Genomic DNA, 25253 nt, shown 5'->3' on the forward strand with positions numbered 1-25253 from the left:
AGTCATACTACAGAATGGAACTGGATTTTTTATTTAAGTGTTTTGCCCAAGGTACATTTATCATATGCTAAATATTCTAAGAAAAATATCATACGATATTGCTTACATGCAGAATTAAAAAAAAAAATGATACAAATGAACTTATTTATAACACAGAGACTCACAGACTTAGAGAACTTATGGTTACCAGGGGGACAGGTTGGAGGGAGGGATAGTTAGGGAGTTTGGGACTGACATGTACACACTGCTATACTTAGAATGGATAACCAACAAGGATCCACTGTATAGCACAGGGAACTCTGCTCATTATTCTGTAACAACCTAATTGGGAAAAGAATTTGAAAAAGAACAGATACATATATATGTATAACTGAATCACTTTGTTGTACACCTGAAATACAATACTGTTAATCAACTGTACTTCAATATAAAATAAAGTTAAAAAATCTCTTAGCCTAACTATATTAACAAGAATAAGAAATGAAAGGACTAAAACAAACAAAACAAACAAACACCCCCCCCCCAAAAAAAAGTGTTCTAAGGGTAGAGATATCCCCAGTGAGGGGGATAATCCTAGGTGCTCTAAACCACTGGAGGCTCCTCCAATGGCCTGAGAGTTCGTAGGTCTTAGTTAGCTCAGTTATCCAAGACATACAGCTTCTTAGAGTGACTTCTAATTATATGTTATCCAACCAACAATCTTCCTAAGAGAGCAGGCTGACTGACAGCCCCAGTCATATGAACCACACGTGCTTGCTCATTACTAAAGGCATTCAAGGGCTTCCCTGGTGGCGCACTGGTTAAGAATCCGCCTGCCAATGCAGGGGACACGGGTTCGAGCCCTGGTCTGGGGAGATCCCACATGCCACGGAGCAACTAAGCCGTGCGCCACAACTACTGAGCCTGCGTGCTACAACTACTGAAGCCCATGTACCTAAAGCCCGTGCTCCACAACAAGAGAAGCCAGAGCACCGAATGAGAAGCTGCAATGAGAAGCCGGAGCACCAAAACGAAGATTAGTCCTCGCTCTCTGCAACAAGAGAAAGCCTGCACAAAGCAACAAAGACCCAATGCAGCCAATAAATAAATTTAAAAATTTTTTTTAAATTAAAAAAGGAAATAAAAAATAAATAAAGACAGCATCCAAGACTCACCTTAATCTCTGACCTAACAGCTCACCTCCCCAGCACTATCACCACACATCTTTACCTTTCAAGACTTGAAATTACAAGCCACACAAAAGGCTGTAGTCACTGACCAAACCAGTTGTCCTTGTTTGCTTTCACTAACTTTCTTCTTAATCTTGGCTGCATGCTGTAAATCACCTACGGAGCTTTGGAAAACGATGCCTGGATTCCAACCCCAGAGATCGTGATGTAATTGGTGTATGTGGGGAAAGGGATGCTGGGTACTGCGATTAAAAAACAAAAACAAACAAACAAACCACTGCTTATAGGATACACAGAATTTGCAAACCTGCTGCTGTACATGAAACACTATTTTCACACTAACCCATCTGCTACGTTGAATTGTTGTTGTTCCCCCCTCACCACCTCCACCCCCCCACACAATCCTAACTCCCTGTACCTCGAATGTGACCTTATTTGGAAATAGGGTCACTATTAAGTTAAAATGAATCCATATAACAATCCCATTCATCATTGCAACAAAAAGAATAAAATACCTAGGAATAAACCTAACCAAGGAGGTAAAAGACCTGTACTCAGAAAACTTTAAGACACTAATGAAAGAAATCAAAGAAGACACAAACAGATGGAGGGACATACCATGTTCCTGGATTGGAAGAATCAACACTGTGAAAATGACTACATTACCAAAAGCAGTTTACAGATTCAACACAATCCCCATCAAATTACCAATGGCATTTTTCACAGAACGAGAACTAGAAATTTTACGATTTGTATGGAAACACAAAAGACCCCAAACAGCCAAAGCAATCTTGAGAAGGAAAGACAGAGTTGGCAGAATCAGGCTTCCTGACTTCAGGCTATACTACAAGGCTACAGTGATCAAGACAGTATGGGACTGGCACAAAAACAGAAACATAGATCAATGGAACAGGATAGAAAGCCCAGAGATGAACTACAGTCAACTAATCTATGACAAAGGAGGCAAGGATATACAATGGAGAAAAGGCAGCCTCTTCAATAAGTGGTGCTGGGAAAACTAGACAGCTACGTGGAAAAGAATGAAATTAGAACACTTCCTAATACCATACACAAAAATAAACTCAAAAGGGATTAAAGATCTAAATGTAAGGCCAGACACTATAAAACTCCTAGAGGAAAACATAGGAAGAACACTCTTCCACGTAAATAACAGCAAGATCTTTTTTGATCCACCCCCTAGAATAATGGAAATAAAAACAAAAATAAATAAGTGGGACCTAATGAAACGTCAAAGCTTCTGCACAGCAAAGGAAACTATAAGCAAGACGAAAAGACAACCCTCAGAACGGGAGAAAATATTTGCAAACGAATCAACAAAGGATTAATCTCCAAAATATATAAACAGTTTATCCAGCTCAATACCAAAAAAACAAACAACCCAATCAAAAAACGGGCAGAAGACCTAAATAGGCATTTCCCCTAAGAAGACACATGGATGGCCAAGAGGCACATGAAAAGCTGCTCAACATCACTAATTATTAGAGAAATGTAAACCAAAACTACAATGAGGTATCACCTCGTACCCATTAGAATGGGCATCATCAGAAAATCTACAAACAGTAAATGCTGGAGAGGGTGTGGAGAAAAGGGAATGCTCTTGCACTGCTGGTGGGAATGTAAATTGATACAGCCACTATGGAGAACAGTATGGAGGGTCCTTGCAAAACTAAAAATAGAACTACCGTATGACTCAGCAATCCCACTGCTGGGCATATACCCAGAAAACACCATAATTCAAAAAGACACATGCACTCCAATGTTCATTGCAGCACTATTTACAATAGCCAGGACATGGAAGCAACCTAAATGTCCATCAACAGATGAATGGATAAAGGAGATGTGGTACATATATACAATGGAATATTACTCAGCTGTAAAAGGCAATCAAACTGGGACATTTTTAGAGACACGGATGGACCTAGAGACTGTCATACAGAGTGAAGTGAGTCAGAAAAACAAATATCGTATAGTAACACATATATGTGGACTACAGAAAAATGGTACAAATCAACCGGCTTGCAAGGCAGAAATAGAGACCCAGATGTAGAGAACAAACATATAGACACCAAGTGGGGAAAGCGGGGAGGGTTGGGGGGGGTGATGAATTGGGAGATTGGGATACCAAATTGTACACTCTAAACATATGCAGTTTATTGTAAAAAATAAAAAAAAAGAATCCATATAGAACGGGCACCTAATCCAATGTGACTGGTGCCCTTATTTATTTATTTTGTAAAAGGTCATGTGTAGAGACAGAGACCCAGGGAGAACACCAAGTGAAAACAGAGGCAGAGAAGGGAGTGATATGTCCATAAGGCAAGGAACAAAAATTACCAGCAGACCACCAGAAGCTAGGAGAGAGGCATGTTAACCATCTTCAGAAGGAAACGGCCCTGCCAACACCTTCATTTCTATCCTTCAGAACTATGAGAAAAGGCATTTCTGTTGCTTAAGGCACCCAGTTTGTGGTACTTTGTTACGGCTGCCCTAACAAACTAAACTGCCAGTTCACCTGAATCTATTTACTGACATGGGTGATCTCCCATTCAGGGCTTTAACCTCTAAATCACCCACCCAGCCCCATAATATACAACCCTACTTATTGCTTTTTTCCTCATTTTCATTATGTATTTGAGAATTTATGTGCTAAGGACTGTTTAACACAAGATAAAAGAATGAACAGAAACAGGCACTGTCCTTACTCTCATAGAATTTAGTCTAATGGGAAAGGCAATCAAAGAATCGTTCAAAGAAATACAAAATTGCAACTGTGCTTTACATATAACCTGTAACTGCTGCAATGATGTCCCTGGATTCGCCCTCAAGTGTGTCGAGGAAGGCTGCTTTGAGGAGCAACACTTAAGCTAAGATCTGAATTCGCGAAAAAAGGGGAGAGTGGGGACTGAAGTCGGGGGAGTATGTGTGCAAAGTCTCTGTGACTGGAAGGATACTAGGCATCTACTTATTCAGAGGGTCCGTAGGCTGTACCAAAGTATTATTTTCAAAGGCTTAAAATCATGATCCTCATGCAAATATTGATGTGATGTGTCAAAGATTACGCTCAACTCAGGGAACCAGTTAGAGAATAAAATTTGTTGCAAGATGAATGAGAAGCAGTTTATGCACAGAATCAGGGATACAAAAGAATGTTAAAATAAAATTACTTAGGGTAGATCCAAAACTGGTTAATATTCTACAGGGTAATAAAACCAAAACCTTTAAGGATTTCTTTTCTACCAAATAATTCTTCAAGTTAACATGTAACTTCGGTGTCTGGGTTCTCATCAAGTGGTAACTACCAGTCAAACGCAGATGCATTTTCCTAAATAATTAAAATAATCTTTGTGTGTTGGTTAGACAATGTCTCACAGTGATACTCATAGGACATGCTGCATTCTCTTTAGGATTCTAAGTTTGGGAAAATAGTTCTCAAGAGTCAAGTTGTGGAGGCACGAGAAATTTGAGGTAAGATGACGGTGAAGATTTATACTCATACAATTATTACTAAATTCTCACATTTCCCTGTATAATAAACCATCCTCTTTCTCACAGGAAATTGGAAAGGGGTTTGAGAACCCCTGCTCTGAATTCTTAACCTCAGCGTTTCAAATGATTATTGAACTTACAACTCAAAATGATTATTGAACTTACAACTCACTCACCTGACCCAACCCCCACTTCTCAGATCAGGGCTACTTTCCTCTTAAGTCTTGTGATTTGATGTGAGGACGTGCAATGACTTTCCGAGCGTACGTCTTTTACAAATTTGAGACAGAGCTTGCTTTTAACATGATGATCCAGGTTTAAATCTGTATCTTTGTAACCTTACTAGATACTTAACAGCTATGTGATTTTAGGAAAATTAAATCACCTCTGAGCCTCAGTTTCGACATCTGAATAAAGATTAATACACACTTACAGGTTTAAAAACATGAAGGGATATATAGCATGATAAACCTTTCACTAAAAGTCCATTTAATAAATATCTTGTTGTCTTTTCAGCCTTGTATGACCACCCCTGAACAAGGCTGTAGAAAAAAATTTTCAGTAGATTATCAAATAGAGAAAGATGAAGGCAAATACAAGACAGCATTACTTAATGTAATAGTTTTCAAAGCAGTGAACTATCAGGCTTCTTTTAAGAAATCTAATTTTCCTTGTAAGAAAGAAGTGGAATACTTCAAGTATTTTTAAAATACATTTTCTGCAACACCTCCTCCTCACTGAGATAAGGTATCCAGGGAAATTAAGTTGTCCTCTGTTAGAAGTCTTGACAATGTCAGAAATAGGATGTCTCCATTCCACATGTCACTTTGATGATAGCCTCAAATCTAGTCTTGATTATACCCAATCCTGTTTTCAGAAATCTCTAGAGTCCTTAACCTAGTCTTAAGGATCCCACACCATTTCCAACTCTAATTTCCCAATCTTACACTGCATAGGCATTTGCTGTTCTAATTAACATGGGGTCCTTCAGTTATTATCATTCGTGATTCAGGTTAAATGCAACCTCTTCCATGAAATGTGTTGAAAGCCACATGAATGCAAAGGCTCTGGAGTGTTGAACTAGGTTCCAACTCAAGTGCTAAAAATCTTTTATTGGATTACTTTGTAAAATAATGCACAAAAAGTCATGCTTGTAACATTCTGGCCTCTGGTGGTCTTAAATTTCAAACCAAAGAAGATTGAGGGCTAAGGGTACCATTATAAGAAGAAACATGAGGGAGGCAGATGCTCAGAGAGTCTGAATTCATGCCTCCACTTGAGATACAAAGAGAAAATACAGGCCTGAGAGCTCCTTGGAAGGCAAGATAAGAGAAATTACAGATGAGGGATCTCTCTGTCACATCATAGAAGGATATCTGCCCATACTCACAGTCCAGGAAAACTCCAACTCTGTGTATCTGCCCTCTCAAGGACACCCTTTTTAAAGGGGGAAAGGCCCAGAAGGTATAACCGGCTCCCATCATGGATCCTGTGAGTAAGACCTTATCTCTGGAAGCATTTTGGCTGGCAGAGCTTCTGAAAATACCCAGCTGCCACTGTGTCGCCTTTCCTACATCCACCTCCCAGTAGTGCCGCCCCGAGGTGAAGCTCTCCACACCCAACACGGTGGCACTGAAGTCAAATCTCTCTGGGTGACCGGGTACATCCTGCTGCACACTTCTGAGTCTCACACTTCTCAGATCCTCAGATAAGACAAGACAGGGATGAGCTGTTTTAGGGTCCAAAGTTATAGGTCCTGCAGGGAGAAAGAAATTTAGTTAACCTGGGGATTCATCAGTACCAGAGACTGATGACTGCTAACATGCAGGGGCCTCCTCATGAATGGGCACGGGTCTCAGGCACAGACATGGGAGAGGCAATCTAGGAAGAGCCCAGGTAAAGGCACCTCTAAGCTGTTTCACGAATAGACATCACAGAGGAACAAAGTCAATAAGATAATGGAAGGAGATGCAATCTACCTGAAGAGGAAGAACAAAACAATGAATGATGGGCTACGGAGAGGTTTAGCAGTATCTCTCAAACCAGAAAGGAATTTTGCCAGGATGTAAAAATGGCCAGTCCTAGCCCAGTGTCACCTGGGACCCAACTTCAGTCCCTAAAGATATTCTCCAAGCCTGGAACAGCCAGAAGCATTGTTGGCTCCTAACAGAGCAGCAGACTCATGGCTCTACCCTGTGACTGAACTGCTCTCCTCATCTTACCTATCACCAGGGTGTGACGTAGATTCCTAGAAACCGCTGCCAGCAGACCCTTAGTACTGAGCAAATCAAAAGAGAACATTTTAGAGGCCAGAAAACCTGTGAGAATCCTTCAGAAAAATCAAGCTGAGATTAAGAAAGATTACTGTGATTTTTTTATACTTGAATGAAAGTGGTACGTGTCTTCACATCTCTAACTGTTCCTTCTCATCTCTTTCTGCTCAACTCCTAAATATTATGATTTCTTAGGGTTTGGTCCTAGGTTTTTCTTTTCACTACTTGGATTCTTGTCCCTAGGCGACTTCGTTTAGGCTCAGTTATAAATATCTACTATATGTTCATGACTTACTCTATTAAAAGTTGACGAATATCAGTTGAACAAAACGCAGAAATTTCAAACATACTCTATCCAAAATGGAACTCCAAACCTACCCCTTCCCAGTTTCTACTTTTCAGTAGAACACGTATTGATTTATAGCTGGTCAAGCCATAAACCTGTAGTAGTCTTTGATTTCTTTAACATCTAATCCAGCAGCAAGTTTTATGGGCAAATGTACTTAAACCTCTGGACTTAATTCATATCACTATTACAGTGGTCTTAAAATCCACAAGCCTTGACTTTTAATTTTCAACTTGTCCCAGGCTCCTAGTATTTCCAGAAGACTGCCTAGTATTTCCAGGCAGAAATAAATGCAAATTTTCTCTGGAAGAATGTACACCTTCATTCTTGTCCTCAAAGAATTTCTAAAAATAATATCTAAGAAAAAAAGGAAAGCTTACTATTAAAAAAATCATTAACCACACACTCAAAGTAGAAAAGCACCTGTGAATGAGACTAGCAGAAATAAATCTGAAGAACTTCACATAATGGAATTGCCAGGCACAAACTACAATTGTTTTTGCTTACTGTGTTCGTTCTTATATTCCACATTCTATGTTTATTCTATATTCCTATAGAATATAGGAAACAAAAAAAAAAACAGCAAGACTAAGTGGATTTGATGAATAAGTAGATTATCTAGAAATAAAAATAAAATGTATTAAAGTGCCAAAGGATGATTACAAGGAAAGAAAGCTACAGGAAGATATGCCTCATTAACATAAATGCAAAAATTCTTTAAAAAACATTAACACATTGATTCTGACAATATATAAAATGAATAAAACATTATTATCAAGAGTTTAGCCTGAGATTGCAAGGCTGGTTCAACATATGAAGCAAATATAATTTACCAAATCAACACATGCAGAAAAAAAATGAATCTTTTGGTAGATACAGAAAAAAGCATCTAATAAATTCAACATCTGTTCATGATACAAAATTTTAGTGAACCAGGAATAGAGGGGGAACTTCTTCAACCTCACAAAAGGCAACTATGAAAAACCTAAAGCTAACATTAAACTTAAAGGTGAAAGGCAATGCTTTCTTTCTCCCTATGATCAAGAAGGTAGATGAAGGGAATACGGGTATATGTGTATAAAAACAGATGATTGAACTTGGTGTACCCCCCAAAAAATAATAAATAAATAAATTAAATTAAAAAAAAAGGTAGATGATTCTCACCACTTCTATTCACCATCACACTGAAGGCCCTAGTCAGTGCAATAGGTAAGAAAAATACAGAAAAGGCTTACAGATTGGAAAGAAATAAAATTGTCTATATTCATAGATTACTTGACTATCTTTGTAGAGAATCCCCTCAAAATCTATTAAAAAGTCACTAGATCTAATAAATCAGTTTAGCATAACTGTAAGATACGTTGTCAATCAATATATACAAATGAATATTTCTGTATACCACCAATAAACTAGAAATAAATAAAATTTCAATTAGACATTGATATTTAATTTCATTAATAGGAGTAAAAATACTTAAGTATCTAAATTAAATACGTACTATATTAGCTGAAAACTAGAAAACACTGTTGAGAAACATCAAAGATGACCTAAATAAATGGAGATATATCACCTTATCCCCAAGTTCTACAGATTCAATGTAATACCAATCAAAACCCCAGCAGATTTTTTGCAGAAGCCAACAAGCTCATTTTAAAATTTATGTGGAGAAGGATCTAGAATAGATAAAATTATTTTTAAAAGAACAAATCTGGAGAACTCACAGTGCCCAATTTTAAGACTTTCTATAGAGTAATTAATCAAGCCAGTGTGGTATTAGCAAACAGATAGATGTAACGATCAATGAATGCACTTATTAGACTCGGCACAGATCTGCTCATATGTGCCAACTGATTTTTTTTTTTTTTTGTGCCAACTGATTTTTAACAAATTATGTTGGAACAACCGAATACATACATGTATCAAAAAAAAGGAGAGTTGTACCATACCTTGAATCATATATAAATATTAACTTTAAATGAATAATAGACCTAAATGCAAAAACTAAAACTGTAAAACTTCTAGAAGGAAATCTCTGTTGGGGTAAAAAAAAAAAAAAAAAAAGATTTCTTAGGACACGAAAACCACAAACCATTAAAATAATAAAAAAATAAAATGAACTTCAAAATCTAAAACTTCTGCTCTTCAAAAAACACTATTAGGTAAATAAAAATATAAACCACAGGAGAAATATTTGCAAATATAGAGTCTTTTTAAATTCTTAAGCTATCTGGAATTTACTTTCATTTACGGTAGGATGGTCACTTTATCCTCAAATACAAAGTGTCCTGTGATCATGGATGTGTGTCAACTTACTTTGCAGCACTTTTAGCATTTTGCTCATTCCTGTTATTTGGCATAAACTCAGGTCCGTGATTCGGGCAGGCTCTAGACACTGAAGCAGTAGTGACTCACTCCTATTAAAGAAAGGACAATCCCAGTTATCCGTGCAGATCCCAGGCCCCTCCATCCAGAGGATGCATCTCATTCATGGCCTTGCTACTGCCACCCCAACATCTCTACCCCTGTGTGCTCACATATCAGACTGTGAATCTGACCCAAATGTTTCCAAAATGAATAACTTACCTTTCCAAAGCATGTCTTGCATTCTATGGGGTGAAAAGAGACAAAATTACTAGCGGGTATTTGAGCTTAGCCTTCTGTGAATTGTGCTCATGAAAATATTTTCTCTTATAATAATGAAACTCGATTTCCATGTAATTTCTTCAGCCTCATGGTGCTAATTCTCAGATACCAAATTTCAACACTGAATAGTGAAAGTCAGAAAAGTGCTTGAAATCACGGTTATATTCCCAAGGCAAATAATCTTCTATACCTGACATTCAGAATGCTCCTCTTTCAAATTCTGCCATCTATTTGCTTTCTGTCCTGGAGGTGGCAAGAATTGAGCCTGCTAAGCTGGGGATGGTGGCTGGAACCAGCTCAGGAACTGAACATAACTGGGTCATGCCTATCTGCACTGTCTGGAACCAGGCCTGGCTCTAGAACAGAACCTAAGGGTTCATGTGCAGGGGCTTCTCAAAGAAGAGTACTCATACTGCAAATGTGGGCCTGGCAGAGGGATATGGATAGTCCTTAAAAGATAAAAATTTACTTATTGAAAATCGTAATGCATGTTACTGAACAAAATTTAAAATATACAATACTGGGAATTCCCTGGCGGTCCAGGGGTTAGGACTCTGCACTCTCACTGCTGAGGGCTCGGGTTCAATCCCTGGTCGGGGAACTAAGATCCCACAAACCATGCAACATGGCCAAAAAACAAAAATAAAAAATACAAAGAATCAAAATGGTTAAAAAAAAAATACTATACAAATAAGTCTCACTCTTGCTTCTCAAGATTACTGCTGATTACAATGTTTGTGTTTATTTTGCCAGACGCTGTCTGAATGTTAATGAGCATATACGTCTACACATATTCTCTAAACAAGTTTTCTGCATGTTTTTTCACTTAATATCTTGAAGATAATCTTTTAGTGCATTTAGAGCTGCTTTGCTCTGTTTTTACATGGTTGCAGAATATTCCGTTGTATGAATACATCATAATTTGACTAACCAGTTACTTACCCTACTAAAGGACATCTCAATTCAAACTTACTATCGGTCAATGAAGCAGCTCTACACATACTTAGGATTTTATGATGTGTCATGATGCTTTTGCTAGCCTTCATGTATGACTGAAGATCACTGAGTACTGTGTTCCAGAACTGACCCCTAATGAGAACCGTCCACTTCTCATTTTTCAAATACTCTAGTGAAGATTATTTCCAGAATCCTACCTCGAGCAACGCTGAGGCGGACTGCCCACACTTCTTCTCTAGCTCTGCGGTGATCTTTTGGAGGCTGCAGATCTGTTCAGAGAGCCTGACTTCACTCTCCTTCAGTTTATTCATGTTCTCGCTCCCCAGACACTTCAGTCTCTGCAGAAGCATCTCCTTGTTACTATTCAACAACTGGCTATTTCTCTTATTTGCTAGTTCAAGCATCTCTTCATAAACCTACTTTACCGCCTGCCACCCCAGAAACAGACATAATTAGATAAGGTCAGGATACTTCTCTGCATCAAGCAAGGCACCTCAATAGAAACTTGATCCTCTGACACAATATATGTATGTTGATGTGGATAGTATCCACATAGTCTAATCAGTTCACAATCTAGACTTAAAACAGGTCGCATTTTTTTTTCTTTTTTTCGCTGAACAGTTTTGTTCAGGAAGTTTCCTATTTCCTTCCTTAAATTAAAACTGACTTATAATTTAATTAAAAATTAAATTCAACTGGTAAAAATAAAACAATAATAAAACCACTGATACCAGCTTACTTTCTATCCTTGCAAAGATGCTCCGCCTAAGCACATATGCGAATGTTCATGTTATTATTATTTTTTTTAACACAAGTGATGTCATACTATACCCCACTGCTGATCTGACAACTTGGTTTTTCCTTAATAAATAACATGCCCTTGGAGAGCATTCCTTATTCATACATACAGAGCCACGTTGTCTTTTCTAAATGAGGAAGAACATTTCATTGTATGTCCTATACAATGCATTTCATGAGTCCAGTACTGATGGATACAAGTTGTATCTACTCTCTTGCTATAAACAAATATTACAGTAATAATACTACTATACTTACATTACACAATAATGTACAAACACTATTTAAAAAGCTTTATGTAGATCACCACACTCATTTTATGAACTAAGGGCCAATATCTTCATTTTACAGCTAAGGAAACCAAGTCAGAAGTTAAGCAACATATCGAAGGCCACTTAGTGGCCAGTAAACTGCAGAACCCAGACAGAAATCTCATCCCTCAGGCTTCAAAGACTACCTCTAAGCCATGGCTCTATACTGAAATAATTTTACATTTCCTTATTCACGTGTCTTTTTATATGAATATAAATATATCTGCAAGATGAACTATCAGAAATAGAATTGCTGGGGGACTTTCCTGGTGGCGCAGTGGTTAAGAATCACCTGCCAATGCAGGGGTCACAGGTTGGATCCCTGGTCTGAGGAGATTCTCACATGCCTTGGCGCAACTAAGCCTGTGCGCCACAACTACGGAGCCTGCGCTCTAGAGCCCATGAGCCACAACTACTGAAGCCCACACACCTAGAGCCCGTGTTCCACAACAAGAGAAGCCACCTCAATGAGAAACCCATGCACCACAACGAATAGTAGCCCCACTCGCTGCAACTAGAGAAAGCCTCGCATACAGCAACAAAGACCCAATAGACCCAATGCAGCCACATAAAGAAAGAAATAAATACACATTAAAAAGAAACAGACTTGCGCTGGATGACTATATACGTTCTTTTAATACCTCCATGGTTGTCAATGGATGGCTTATTCTGGAGTTGACACACTGTTCAGCTCTTCTTTCTCTCATTTCCCAAATACTGTGAGGATGCCATGTTCCACACCTCACCTGTAGTGCTTCCTGGAACTTCGCCTTTAGCTTTGTGGCAAACTCTATCAGTTGGTTCTGACTGGCTTCTCTCAAGTTCAGGTTGGCTCTGCACCCTTGCAGGCTTTGGAGGTTCACCTTGTTTTCTTCAATCATCAACTGGAACCTTATCCTATATTCAGACTCAATCATCTCTTTAAAATTCTGCTCCTCTTCCTTCATCATAGATATAGAAATGACAGATTTCAGATAAAACACCACAGATAAATATTTATGGTCACTTTCCACCTATAATTAAGTGAGGAATCTACACAACCTTAGTGACCAAAAAGAAGGAGACCGGGAAAATTGGAAGGCAGCACCCAATGGCTTTTGCTGATGCTTTGGATAGGGGGTGTGAGAAAAGAGGAAATAAACGGGTGACTCTGCGGTTTTTCGACAAAGAACAGAGTTGCCAAAACCAGAAAGGAAAGCTATATAAGGGATAGGTTCCAGAAGCGGGGAGTGTATCAGCAGCTCAGTTTGGGATGTATTGATTTTGATTAGTCAGTTAGCCAGCCAAGGAGAGATGCTAGGCAGGAAGTCAGACAGAAACTCCACCACTCGGATGTCTGAGATGTACACTGGGAGTCGTCAGCTTAATGACCATATTTAACCACGAGACTCTATGGAGTCAAGATTTGTCAAGAACCTGACTATTCGCACCACTTCTACCACCCCCTCCCCCGAAGTTCACCATCACCTGTCTCTGATTAATGCAAACAGTCCCCATCAGGTCCCCCTACCTGCGCTCTCACCCTCCTACAGTCTTATTCTCATTTCAGCAGCTAGAGTTATGAAAATGGAAGTTATAACACATCACTGCTCTGTTCAAAAGTTTCCACTGGCTTTCTTATTTCATTAAAAAAAATAATAATTAAAAAAAGAAAAAAAATCAACTGCCCTATATGATGTGGCCTTCTGATCTCATCATCTATTAGCCTCTACTTACTTCACGACCCCAACCAGGGACACACCAGTCTTGAGATCTTTGTACCTGCCCTTCCCTCTGTCTAGAATATTCTTCCCAAGACTGCACAGCTCACTTCCTCACCCCCTTGAGTCTTCTCAAATGCCAGTTTTGGAATGACAAGGTCCTGATCATTTTATTTAAAAGTATATCCCATCACTCTTTCCTGCTTTAAAAAAAAAAAAATAGTACAGCACTTACAATGTAATATACTATACATTTTACATATTTTGTTTACCTCCACTAGAATGTCATTTGCACAAAGGCAGAATTTTTCTTTCTTTCTTTCTTTTTTTTACTGAATCCCCAGCACCTAGCATAGCTGCTGCCAAACAGTGGGACCCAATATTTGTTGATATATGATGCTCGGAGCTGAAAAAAATGCCTACCATCCTCAACTGGATGAATATCTGGGATAACTGGTAGAATACTTACATATGAAGAGAGGGTTTGAAATTAGAAGTGAAACATAATATGGTGATTCCTTAATTTGAATAGTAATTTTTTTATTTCTTTATTTATTTTCTTTTTTTATTGAAGTGTTTTAGTTTCAGATATACAGCAAAGTGATTCAGTTATACATATATATTATTTTTCAGATTTTTTCCCTATATAAATAGGATATTTATAGATCTAAAGATATATCTATTTTATATATAGCAGTGTATATGTTAATCCCAAACTCCTAATTCATCCCCCCTGCCAAGAACAGTAATTCTTTTTTTTAAGCTCTTCATTGGAATATAATTGCTTTACACTGTTGTGCCAATTTAAGAATAGTAATTCTTAAATTGCCCTTTAAGTGGCTTCAGGATTTACATGGCCACCAAAAGTACATAAGACGCTCACTCTCCCCATGGGACTTCCCTGGTGGTCCAGTGATTAAGAATCCGCCTTCCAACGCAGAGGACAAAGGTTTGATTCCTGGTCAGGGAATTAAGACCTCACGTGCTGCAGGGCAACTAAGCCCATATACTGCACGCTGTGGAGGCCGCATACCACAACTAGAGAGAAGCCAGCCTGCTACAATGAAGAGCCTGTACCGCAACTAAGACCTGACACAGCCACATAAATAAATAACATAAAAAAAAAATGCTCACTCTCCTACGGCAGTTATAAACTGTGCTATCAATCTTTGTGATCTTTACCAGTAAGGGATGCAAATACCATCTCACTAACAAACTTAATATAGTTAATTTATATTTCTCTTAACATGAGCTTATGGACCAATTCAAAAGATATCTGCATTTTCTTTTCTGTGAACTCTCATGCCTTTAGATCATTTCTCTACTGAATTTCTAGTCTTTTGCTTACTGACTTTTACGAGCTCTTTATACGTGAAGAAATTTTCCTACCTATGGATTTCAAAGTAGTTTTTCTTGCTTTGTCACTTGTCTTTTGATTGTGTTTATATTATTTGCTATCCAACATTATTGGTAATTTCCCCCTAAGAATCAAGGTAAGCACTGACCTGCATCATCACCATTCTTTCTTGTTCATCAGCCAGTATGCTTTTAGCTACTTCAAGTTTCTCCTTCAATGTGTTCAATATCTCCTGGAATAGCTTCTGCAGAGAAATATATCACAGAATTCCAAGTAAAGTAATTGCTTTATAAGAGTTAGACTCCTAACCTTAGACAACTGAAAGGCCAATAGCCTTGGCTAGATGCTTTCCTAGCCTTGAAGCTGAAGGTCTAAATATGGTACCTAACTAGTATTCTGTGATAAACATCAACCAAGGGGATGGTCTTGGAGGATCAGATTATCTGTCCTCCAAATTAATAAGGTAATAAATAACAGAAGGCAGCCAGAATGAAAAAGTGGTCTGGGATCTGCAGGAAGCTTACCCTATAATTCTCAGCGGTCTCCTGTACTCCGTACACCACGTGATGCTTGTGCTCCGGGGACTGGAAGTTCTTGTCACAAAGCGTGACCTGGCCATTATCGCAGAACCGCTGCGGTGGCTCCAGGGGTATCTCACAGCAGGCATCTTCTGGGATTTTCTGCCCTAACTGGGAGCGGAGCCTTCTGGACATCCTGGCAGGTGGCCCTAGTTGAAAACTGGGCGGTTTCTGATGTGGAATACACCTCCCAGCACTCTGAACAGAAAGAGAGTGGCAGTGCTCTGGGGCGACACACCTGTCAACCTCAGCCTGCAGTGGAGCCTCAGCAGGTCAGCGCATCCCGGGCCCCTCAAATCCAGCAGGTTTTCGGCAACCACGTGCTTGGAGAAGGAAACACAAGGAGTTACACCAGCGTTCAAGTGTTCTGAGAACTTCAAAAAGTTGGCTGAAAATTACAAGTAACACAGCAAACTATTTCCCTGTAAGTCATTAAAAAAAGAAACGAGAAAGAAAGAGCGAGAAAGCGAGAAAGAAAAAGAAAGAGAGAAAGAAAGAAAGATGGTGCTCGGAAGACGGCACCCCGCTGCAAAGAGCTCGACAGGAACTTCCTGGACCAAGGCGGAGGCAGAGCCTAGCCTCAGGCGCTCCGGTCGCGAATTAAAGGCATCACTCACTCAGGCAGCGCCTGCACGAGCTGGAAAGCGAGGGCTTCTTTGTGTGCGTCCTTAAACCAGAGAGAGGGGAGGTTCTGGGTTGCCAAATCTAACCAGGCGCTCACTTCAGGGTTCTAGGTGCGCATGCCTGGGAAGCGCTTGCTTCGGGGTCCATTGGTGCGCACGCGCCTGAGGGAGGCAACAGGTTTTGCGTCCAAAGCGCAAGGCGTGTATCACGCGAGACTTGGCCCTTAAAGCATGTTTGTAAAAATATAAATAAAAACGACCTCCCAAATAAATAAAACCTTTTCAAAAATACTGAGGGAACGGGCGGGGGAGTCAAGGAAGGGAGGGAATACGGGGATATGTGTATAAAAACAGATGAATGAACCTGGTGTACCCCCCCCCAAAAAAAAAAAAAAGGTTATAAGTTAAAAAAAAAAAACTGAGGGAAAATTTGCGCACACTTACATGTACATGTATAAAATATATACGTAAATATATACACATGTACATATGCACATCTATACATATATATTTTAAGGAAACAGAACGCAGGATCTATAATCTCCTGCATCCCTATTTCCAGACAATTCTGATATCCTTTGAGCAACAATTCTACTTTTTCACTCGAAACATTTTAATTATATTAAAATGTATTACCTACTAAATTTGGGAAACTTTCACAATAAAGAATTGTCTTGTACAACCCCATCTCTAGCTGTTGTTGAGAGACACCATAACACCAAGTATTAATTTCTCAAAAATTTCTAATTTACACCTGCCCATTCTGTCTCATTAGTCAGCTCTTTTGACAACATCTCTTGAAAGGACTTGACAGATAACAGAACTCCCAAACTTCCATTTCTGGATTTACTAGCTGCTTCTGCCTCTCATCTTTCAATTCCATTCAAACTTGACCATCAACTAGACCTCCTGTCCTTTCACTCTTTTTTAATTTTTAAGATACCTAAAGCTAAAAAAAAAAAAAATTCTGAAGTTGTTTTCTTACATATATGAAGATGTTATTTTGTTGGGTTACATATTAAAGCAGCAGACTTGATTTACCTTTTCACTGTGTTGACATCTGCACTGATAGTATAATGGATAAAACTTCTGGTGTCTTACCATTAATCAAGGAACAAGCACCAAAGAGTACCATGGTCATTTATCAAATTTTTAAAATCTCTACCTACTTGTATGCGCCCAGTTTAAAAAAAAAAAATCCATTTTAATTAAGAACATTCTTTATTTTTTTTTTGGCCTCACCGTTAGGCATGTGGGATCTTAGTTCCCCAGCCAAGGATGGAAACCATGCTCCTTGCATTGGAAGAGTGGAGTCTTAACCACTGTAAGCCAGGGAAGTCCCCAGAACGTTCTTATTTCTTGATGCATTAGTAAAATATTAAATCTCAACCCTTGAGTAAAGGATTTAGCATTCTGGGTGACAAGTTGGAAAGTAAGTGTAAAGCATTTATGCTGCATATGGAAAAACAATGGTTGTCTTACAAAAAAGCATTTTCCAGGGTTGAGTTGCAAGCCATACTAGCCACGTTTTTTCACAGGTTATTTTTAGTAGAAAGAACAAATGAGACAAACTGTGGTCATTCAGATGTAGTGATTTTGAAAGATATTTTCTCGAACACTGACATTTCAAGGAAACCAACTGAGTGTATTTGTTCCCAATGATAAAATTTGAGCTTTTAAGCAAACATGAGAGTTTTGGAAAACTTGTACCTGCTATTCTAAGCTTGACAGTTTCCCAATATTTAGTCTTTTCTAATGAAATTGGTAGGAATATAACAATTGGTTTTTTTGCTATTGCATAATGAAATGTGTCAACATTTGGAAAATCTGCAAATTCAGTGAACCAATTATTTTCCAATGCATGATGTTATAAGATTATGCCAGGGTAAAGTAAATTCAAAGTATAAGACAGACCAGTGCATTTTAACGTTACAGAGGACAAAATGTTCTTTAACATGATTTCAAAAAAAAAAAAAAAAAGAAACCCACAAACAACAATTATCTGAAAAAGGTAGTAGAATGATCTCCCCTTTTCCAACTATGTAGTGGTGTGAGGACAGATTTTCTTCATATACTTCAACTAAAATAACATTGCAATAGATGGAATGCTGGAGCAGCTATAAAACAGAAATTAGAGATTTGCAAAAATGTAAAACCATGCCACTTGTCTCAAGAACTGTTCAGAAAAGGTTCTTCATAAAAATGTTACGTTTATTTTTAATATTTCTTAAAACAGTTCTCATTACGAATACAGTAACTATAAATATAAATGCGCTTATAATTTTGGTATGTTTTACCAGATTCCCAACTACAGATTGTACAATTTTGCATTTCAAACAACATGAGAAGGTGTCAACTTTCTGCCCACTTGGTCGGTGAGATTTTAGTTTGCATTTATTTTATTATGAATAAAGCTATTACTTTCATATGCTTAAAGAGCCATTTTCATTTCTTTTTTTATGAACCATGTTTAAGCCTTTCAGCTGTTTTTTCCTACCAGGTTTTTGGTCTTTTTTCTTAATTTTAAGATACACATTGAAAAGATTATCCCCCTATTATACAAGTTGCAAGTATTTTCTCGCTACTTATCATTTGGATTTGAATTTACTCCAATTCTTTCTTACTGGGTCCTTCAAACCCTTGTAGCTTCTCTTGTGTTGCCCCCCTGAACAAGACCTAGACTGAAAAAAAAACTGATCAGTCACAACAATGAACAAGTTTAGAAAGTCAGTGGTCACTCCTGGCTTTATCTTACTTGAGCTCTCAGCAGTCACCATAGTTGTCCAGGACTCTCCTTTTGGAATGGTTTCTTCTCTTTGCAATCAGGATCATGTAGATGATATCCCTCCTACTTCACTCACCTGCTTCTCAGCATTCTTTTTTGGCTTTGAAGCCTCTTGAACTTCTAAGTTTTGCGGTGCTTTAAGGCTCAGTTCTAGTCCCTTTCCTTATTTTAGTTCCAATGTCTCCCTAGTAATCACATTTACTTTCAAAAATTTTAAGTACCGCTCTCCAATTTAATCTTCTACTCAGACCCGGAACTCCCAACTCATTTGCAATTAAATGTCTAATAAGCACTCCACATTAACATATCTATAACACTGTTCATATTTCAATCAATAATGCCTCTCCTCCCAACTCACTTTAAAATTTCATTTGGAAGCACAGTTTAAGCCACCATCATTTCATCATCTCAACTAGTTCATACTCAACCCTGCCCCACTCCTATCTCCAACTCCTTAGCTCAACAACCTGAATATTATTTTAAAACCTAAATTAGACTTCTAATCTTTTTTTTTTAATTTGCCCATGAGGCTTGTGGGATCTTAGTTCCCCTACCAGAGACTGAACCCACACCCTTGGCAGTGAAAGCACGGAGTCCTAACCACTGGACCGTCAGGGAATTCCCTCTAATAATTTCTTTGGCTTTCCATAGCACTTAGGATAAAATCCAAGTGGCTAACATAGTTCTAGATGGTCTGGCCTCCTGCCTGTATCTAATCTCACCTATAGCTTTCCTCCAACCATTGTCCATTCCAACTATGACAAACTCATCTGTGCCCTTTCCACTTCCTCAGCTGGCCATGCTCTTCTTTCAAGATTTTGCCATTCTAGCTCCTTTCCTCCCGACAGTCCTCAGCTCAAACATCACTTCCTCAGAGAGGCCCTTCTATAACTATGCAACTTGAAATACCTTTCCACCACTCATAATCATTTTCTTTGTATCTATTTTATCTAATGCTCGATAAATATTTTCAGAAATATTTTAAATCAAACCAGTGCAAAGAGAAATCAGAGGACAGAGGATAGACGTTGAATATTTTTACAGAAACCAAGAGAAAGCTAAGCAGAATACTTTGTCTCATGAGTATGTTACCTATGTGCCAAATTCACACGTATCCTAGTTTTTCCTAATTTTATTTATTTTTTGCCCCGGCTTTCTAATTTATCCTTTTATACCACCTATCCTAGTTTTTCCTAATTTTACTTATTTTTCACCCCGGCTTTCTAATTTATCCTTTTATACCACCTATCCTAGTTTTTCCTAATTTTATTTATTTTTCACCCCGGCTTTCTAATTTATCCTTTTATACCATTGCATTGCATATATTTTTAAAGCTTCCATAAATGCTAAAATCAAGTTTAGGTATTTAAAGAAAACCACGATTAAGGAAATAATCTTCAGAGAAAAGCTTACCTTTCTTTGTAATCCTGAGTATTTCCTTTTAGGGAAAACAGCTTAAAAAATGGAGAACTGAAGAGCTTTTTTCTGTTCAGCTACTCCCTCAATCCCTTCCTCTCATCATCAGGTAGGAAACCTGAAAAGTTTCAAATCCTGTCCATATGATAAATCTAAGACAGTTGTTACCAAACTTCAGTGAGCAGTAGAATCATCTCAGCTTATTCAGACAGATTTCTGGGCCCCACCCTAAGAGTCTCTGTTAGGGTAGATCTGAGGTGGAGTCTTACATTTTAATGAGCTCCTAGAAAATACTGAATAACCAGGGACCTTGTTCAGGAGTTTTGGTCTCTGTGGATAGGTGAATATTTTGTTCTTTGCTGTAACTCCAAGGTCTTATTAAAGGGGCTGCTATCTGGTAGGCACTAAGTAAGTTTTTGTTTTTCATGAACATCATGTATATAGTAACAATTTCACAGGAAGAAATTCTTCTACAAGCCATTACCCTAGAATCTCATTGTGTTCTTTCCTTAGCCATACCATTTTATCTTAAGCTATTAAATAGTTTCATTAGAGAACAATGCCTAATTTCACTGTTTCCAGAATATTTGCTGAAAGAAGTGATCTTTGCATTATTTGTAGATAGAAAAAAGTAGAAATAACTGTCTGACTGAGGAATGTGTCACAGATGGGAGATCAGGGGACAATCTCAGTTCACAGTTGACCTCAGTGGAAAGAAAAATCTGCACAACTTCCCAAATTTTATAATTCTGTCTCTGGAAGGTTTTTTTTTTTTAATTAAATTAATTTTTAATTTTCTAATTTTTTTACATCAATTCTGATTGCTTTGATACTGCGTGTTTGATATATCTATTTGATACTGCTGATCAAACATCAGTGCCAGGTTTGGTTGTGGTTTTAAAACTGCTGACAGGACAATGAAAAAATTCTTCTGCTTGCTATCTGATCTTCCAAAACCTGGTTCCACCCTATGGAATCTTAAGTACATCCTTACCCTTTATCTCAAACAACACTCCCCACCCACACCCTCTTCTCCTTCAAATAAATCACATTCTTTACTGTGTGTCCCTCCCTCCTCAGCCTCCTTCTCTACTCTTTTTCTACTCAATCCTCCTTTTTCTCTTAAGCTTTGATGTTGCAAAACTTGTGGGAAGATTTTATCAGTTACTTGGTCATTCATTCTTATCATCCTGAGCTTTCATAGTGTATGTGATTTCATTCTGACAGGAAAACATGGTAACCTTTGAATCAAAGGGCAAAACATCAAGCAAAATTCTCATACCTTGGAGTCTTGTAAGGTCCATCTTAGACTCTAAATAGCAAATTATACTGGAAGACTGTATGTTTTAACTAAGATTATTCTAGTGCTATGCAACACAGTGTGCTAAGCTCTTTTTATATCTTTTTTTTTATATATCTTTTTATATTTCCCACAATCCAGTGAGGTACATGGTATCAATACATTTTTACAGCTGATAAAACTTATGATTTTGAGGTTACGTAGTTGACCCCCAGAGCACTCAGTACAGAATATTACAGATCTGGGATTTGAACCACAGCCAAGTTTCACAATACTTCCTTACTTCTATTAAACGTTAACTAAAAATTTTGCCAATTTATCAAAGAAAATGCCTCAAATTTAAATTACCATTTATCATAAGATACTTTCATAGGCCTCCAGTAACAATAGTATAGTCAACATCTTTAAGTATTTCAATTGTTTGACTTGAAAATCTCTTATAAGTATTAAGTTCTTGTGATAAATTAAGCTTATAAAAATAGTAAACCTGGAGTTTTTAAATATTACAATGCTTTGTATTATTTGTACCCCTACTTAAAATTACCAACTTTAAATCAGTGACTCAATTGTATATTTTAGATTGGAGTTACACAGCTGTTACCATAAGCTACGTACTCCTAAACGTTACGAATGATACTAAGTAGATGTTTATGTGTTCCATACCAAAATATTAAGAGTCTGGTTATGACTGCTTAAAAGGTACTGACTCACTAGGAAATAATCAGTGTCTCGGTTAAGTGAGGTTACATTTGGCTGGAAACTTCCCTTGGGCATGAGCGCTGAGTGCTCAGGCTACAGGTACCCATCAGACAAACTGGCCGTGATTCTCATGAATCCCTTCCTAGGGGATTATTTTGCAGCTCCTTTTCGCCCTGCATACAGTGGCATAATGACCAGATATGTCTGCCAGGATGCTCACTGGGATCTTGTCAGAGACCCTGGTAGGACTCTAAACTTTATTCACTGTGTTAGCGGCCCCATAGCTTTCTATTCCTGAAACTGAAACCGTGCCTCCCCTCTGAACAACATATACACATCACTGATAGGTTTTTGCATGATTTTTTCCAACCCTTAATAGAGTTATCTGTCTTTCATTTAAATCTAGCTTCATCTTGATGGAATGATGCATTTTTTTAATTAGGCATTTCTTCTATGTGGTACCTTTTCTTAAAAAAAAAAAGCATCAAAAACAAACAAAAAAACAAGGCACCTCACATTCTGCCACATCATACACTAATGCTGTTTCTATAACTGTTTGAACATTCTGCTCCATCACTATACAACTTGAACCAGATGCTTATAACAGTATTAACAGCCATTTACAAAAAAAAATTAAGAAAAGCCATGTAGTAGAGTCAAAGACAACAACAAAAAAAGCAGTTACCTGTTGAACCAGGTTTTTAAAGTTATTTGGTAGAAAGAAGTTTAGGGAAGGGTTGAGCGTGTGGAGTTAGGGCAACAAGGGCAAAAGGCACAGAGGAAAAACCAAATAAGCATCTCAAAGACGGTATCCAGTTAAACTAAGCCAAGAAGGCTCTAGGGTGCGTCGTCATCTCGGTAGTGGAGAGGTTATCAGCCAATTCGATGGCTTGCTGCATTTGGCTATATGAGTGTACTTCACCTTCTATTGTTCTTACTTGGAGCAAAACTTCAACATGCTGGGAAACTCATGCTTGAACCAATGTAATTCTTTTGGTCACACCTCCCCTTTTTTTGTGGTATCATAGAACATGCTATTTCTAGGCCTACAATCAATTTCTAGTCCTAATGAGACAATTTTCAAGGATGTTTGATATGTAATAAAACCTCAAACTTTCCCTACTTTCTAAGCTCATTCCAACCTATACTTCTCATTTTACATATTCTTCCTGGGCAGCTATCTGTTCCTTAGTCTTCAGTTACCTCCTATACGCTAAATATTCTGCTGATCTTCAGACTCATAGGTATTTATATGTTGACTGTTGGAAATCTCTATTCAGAGAGGATGCAGGAACCTCAGAATCAGCATATCCAGAATGAAGTTCGTTAGTCTCATACACATATATCCCCCCACCCCCATTCTCTTCCTATGGAAAAGACAATATCCATTCAGTTGTTCAAAGATATCTGTATTATCACTGTCTATTTTCTCCATACTTCTACAGTTAAGTTTCAGCTATTGCTATGGCCTGAATTTTGTATCCTCCCAAAATTTATGTTAAAATCCTAATCCCCCAATGTGATGGTATTATGAGATAGGGGCTTAGGGAGATGATTAGGTCATGAGGGTAAAGTCCTGAAGAATGGGATTAGTGCTAAAAGAGATCCCACAGAGCTCCCTAATCCCTTCTGTGTGAAGACACAGTGAGAACCAGGAAGGTCTTTATTAGACTGTGACCAGGTTGGCACCTTGATCTTGGACATCCAGCCTCCAGAACTGTGAGCAGTAAATGTTTATAAGCCACTCAATCTGTGGTTGCAATATTTACAGCAACCCAGACTAAGACACTAGTCTTTACACATCATTAGTAGGCTGACTTCTCTCCATCCCCACTGCCATTCCCCTGGTTTTCAGCTTAGCGCAGCAACTATCAAGATCTGTTTTAACTACTTGAACCCAATTTACAGCCAGTTGTAGAAAAAAAAATCTGATTATGCCAGTCTTTTAACACCTCAGTTGATATGAATTTACTTCTTTGAGGAATTCCCTGGCAGTCCAGTGATTAAGACTCCATGCTTCCACTGCAGGAGGCACGGGTTCAATTCCTGGTAGGGGAACTAAGATCCTACAAGCTGAGTGGCATGGCAAAAAAAAAAAAAAAAAGATTTACTTCTTTGGAGTCAACTAAGATTTCCAGGTCTTTGTACATAATAATTGTGTCTTCTGGACCTCCCTGTGCTCCCACACCCTATTAGAGTTGAAGAAGTGGACTTTGGGTACAATCCTTAGATATTTCCTAGAAACTATGTTCGAGTTTGGTTTCTTCATACATCCACTACAGCCACTGCACCATAGGTTCTAGTATCAATTATTGACACTTTTCTGGTTTCTTCATGTGCTAGCTTTTTGGGGGGAATAACTTATTTTTTAGCCTTGTGGTACACTCCGGGTCCTCACATTTGAACAAACTGGTGTTGGTATGCTTTGCTGAAAGGCGGAGCTACAACCCACCACCCTGGATGCACTGAAGACTCCTCGATCGTGTGGTCCTTCTTCAGCACAATGTCAGGTATACACACCTGCTCATTTTTCTCTTCTAAGGAAGGTACTGTCTCCTGAGACTCTAATGTCTTGCATAGAAAATTCAGGATTTCTTGGATCTCATTCTGAAAAGAAAAGATCACTGTTAATTCCTCTTAGAGGTTGCTAGGCTAGATCTACAGAATAGAAGTTACAGCACAAACTTAGGCATGAGTTATTAAGTAGAAAATTAATTATGCCCAGTCAAAATGGGGTCTTTGGGGCTCCCAAATCTCTGTAGTTGACAGGTCAGAGATGGAAAAATGATTT

At 38.2% G+C, this 25253-nt stretch overlaps 1 protein-coding gene across 1 annotated transcript; it reads right to left on the reverse strand.

The window, feature by feature from the left end:
- Positions 1-5842: 5842 nt before the first annotated feature.
- On the reverse strand, positions 5843-15774 carry TRIML2 (tripartite motif family like 2). The gene is made up of 7 exons (XM_057697925.1): positions 15586-15774; positions 15210-15305; positions 12751-12945; positions 11093-11233; positions 9879-9901; positions 9609-9709; positions 5843-6432 (listed from the first exon to the last, which is right to left on the reverse strand). The coding sequence occupies exons 1-7, from the start codon at positions 15772-15774 to the stop codon at positions 5861-5863; spliced, it is 1317 nt and encodes a 438-aa protein (XP_057553908.1). The 3' UTR covers positions 5843-5860.
- Positions 15775-25253: the final 9479 nt, after the last annotated feature.

Source organism: Hippopotamus amphibius, chromosome 10, assembly GCF_030028045.1.
Source record: "Hippopotamus amphibius kiboko isolate mHipAmp2 chromosome 10, mHipAmp2.hap2, whole genome shotgun sequence".
Taxonomy (NCBI): domain Eukaryota; kingdom Metazoa; phylum Chordata; class Mammalia; order Artiodactyla; family Hippopotamidae; genus Hippopotamus; species Hippopotamus amphibius.

Bases quoted from the DNA above. Each gene is read 5' to 3' on its own strand.
- TRIML2 (XM_057697925.1), bottom strand. From the start codon at position 15,774: ATGTCCAGAAGGCTCCGCTCCCAGTTAGGGCAGAAAATCCCAGAAGAT. The intron at 9,710-9,878 runs GTAAGTTATTCA...TTTCTTTAATAG, and splicing joins GCAAGACATGCTTTGGAAAG to GAGTGAGTCACTACTGCTTC. The intron at 6,433-9,608 runs GTAAGTTGACAC...TTCTCCCTGCAG, and splicing joins AATGCTAAAAGTGCTGCAAA to GACCTATAACTTTGGACCCT.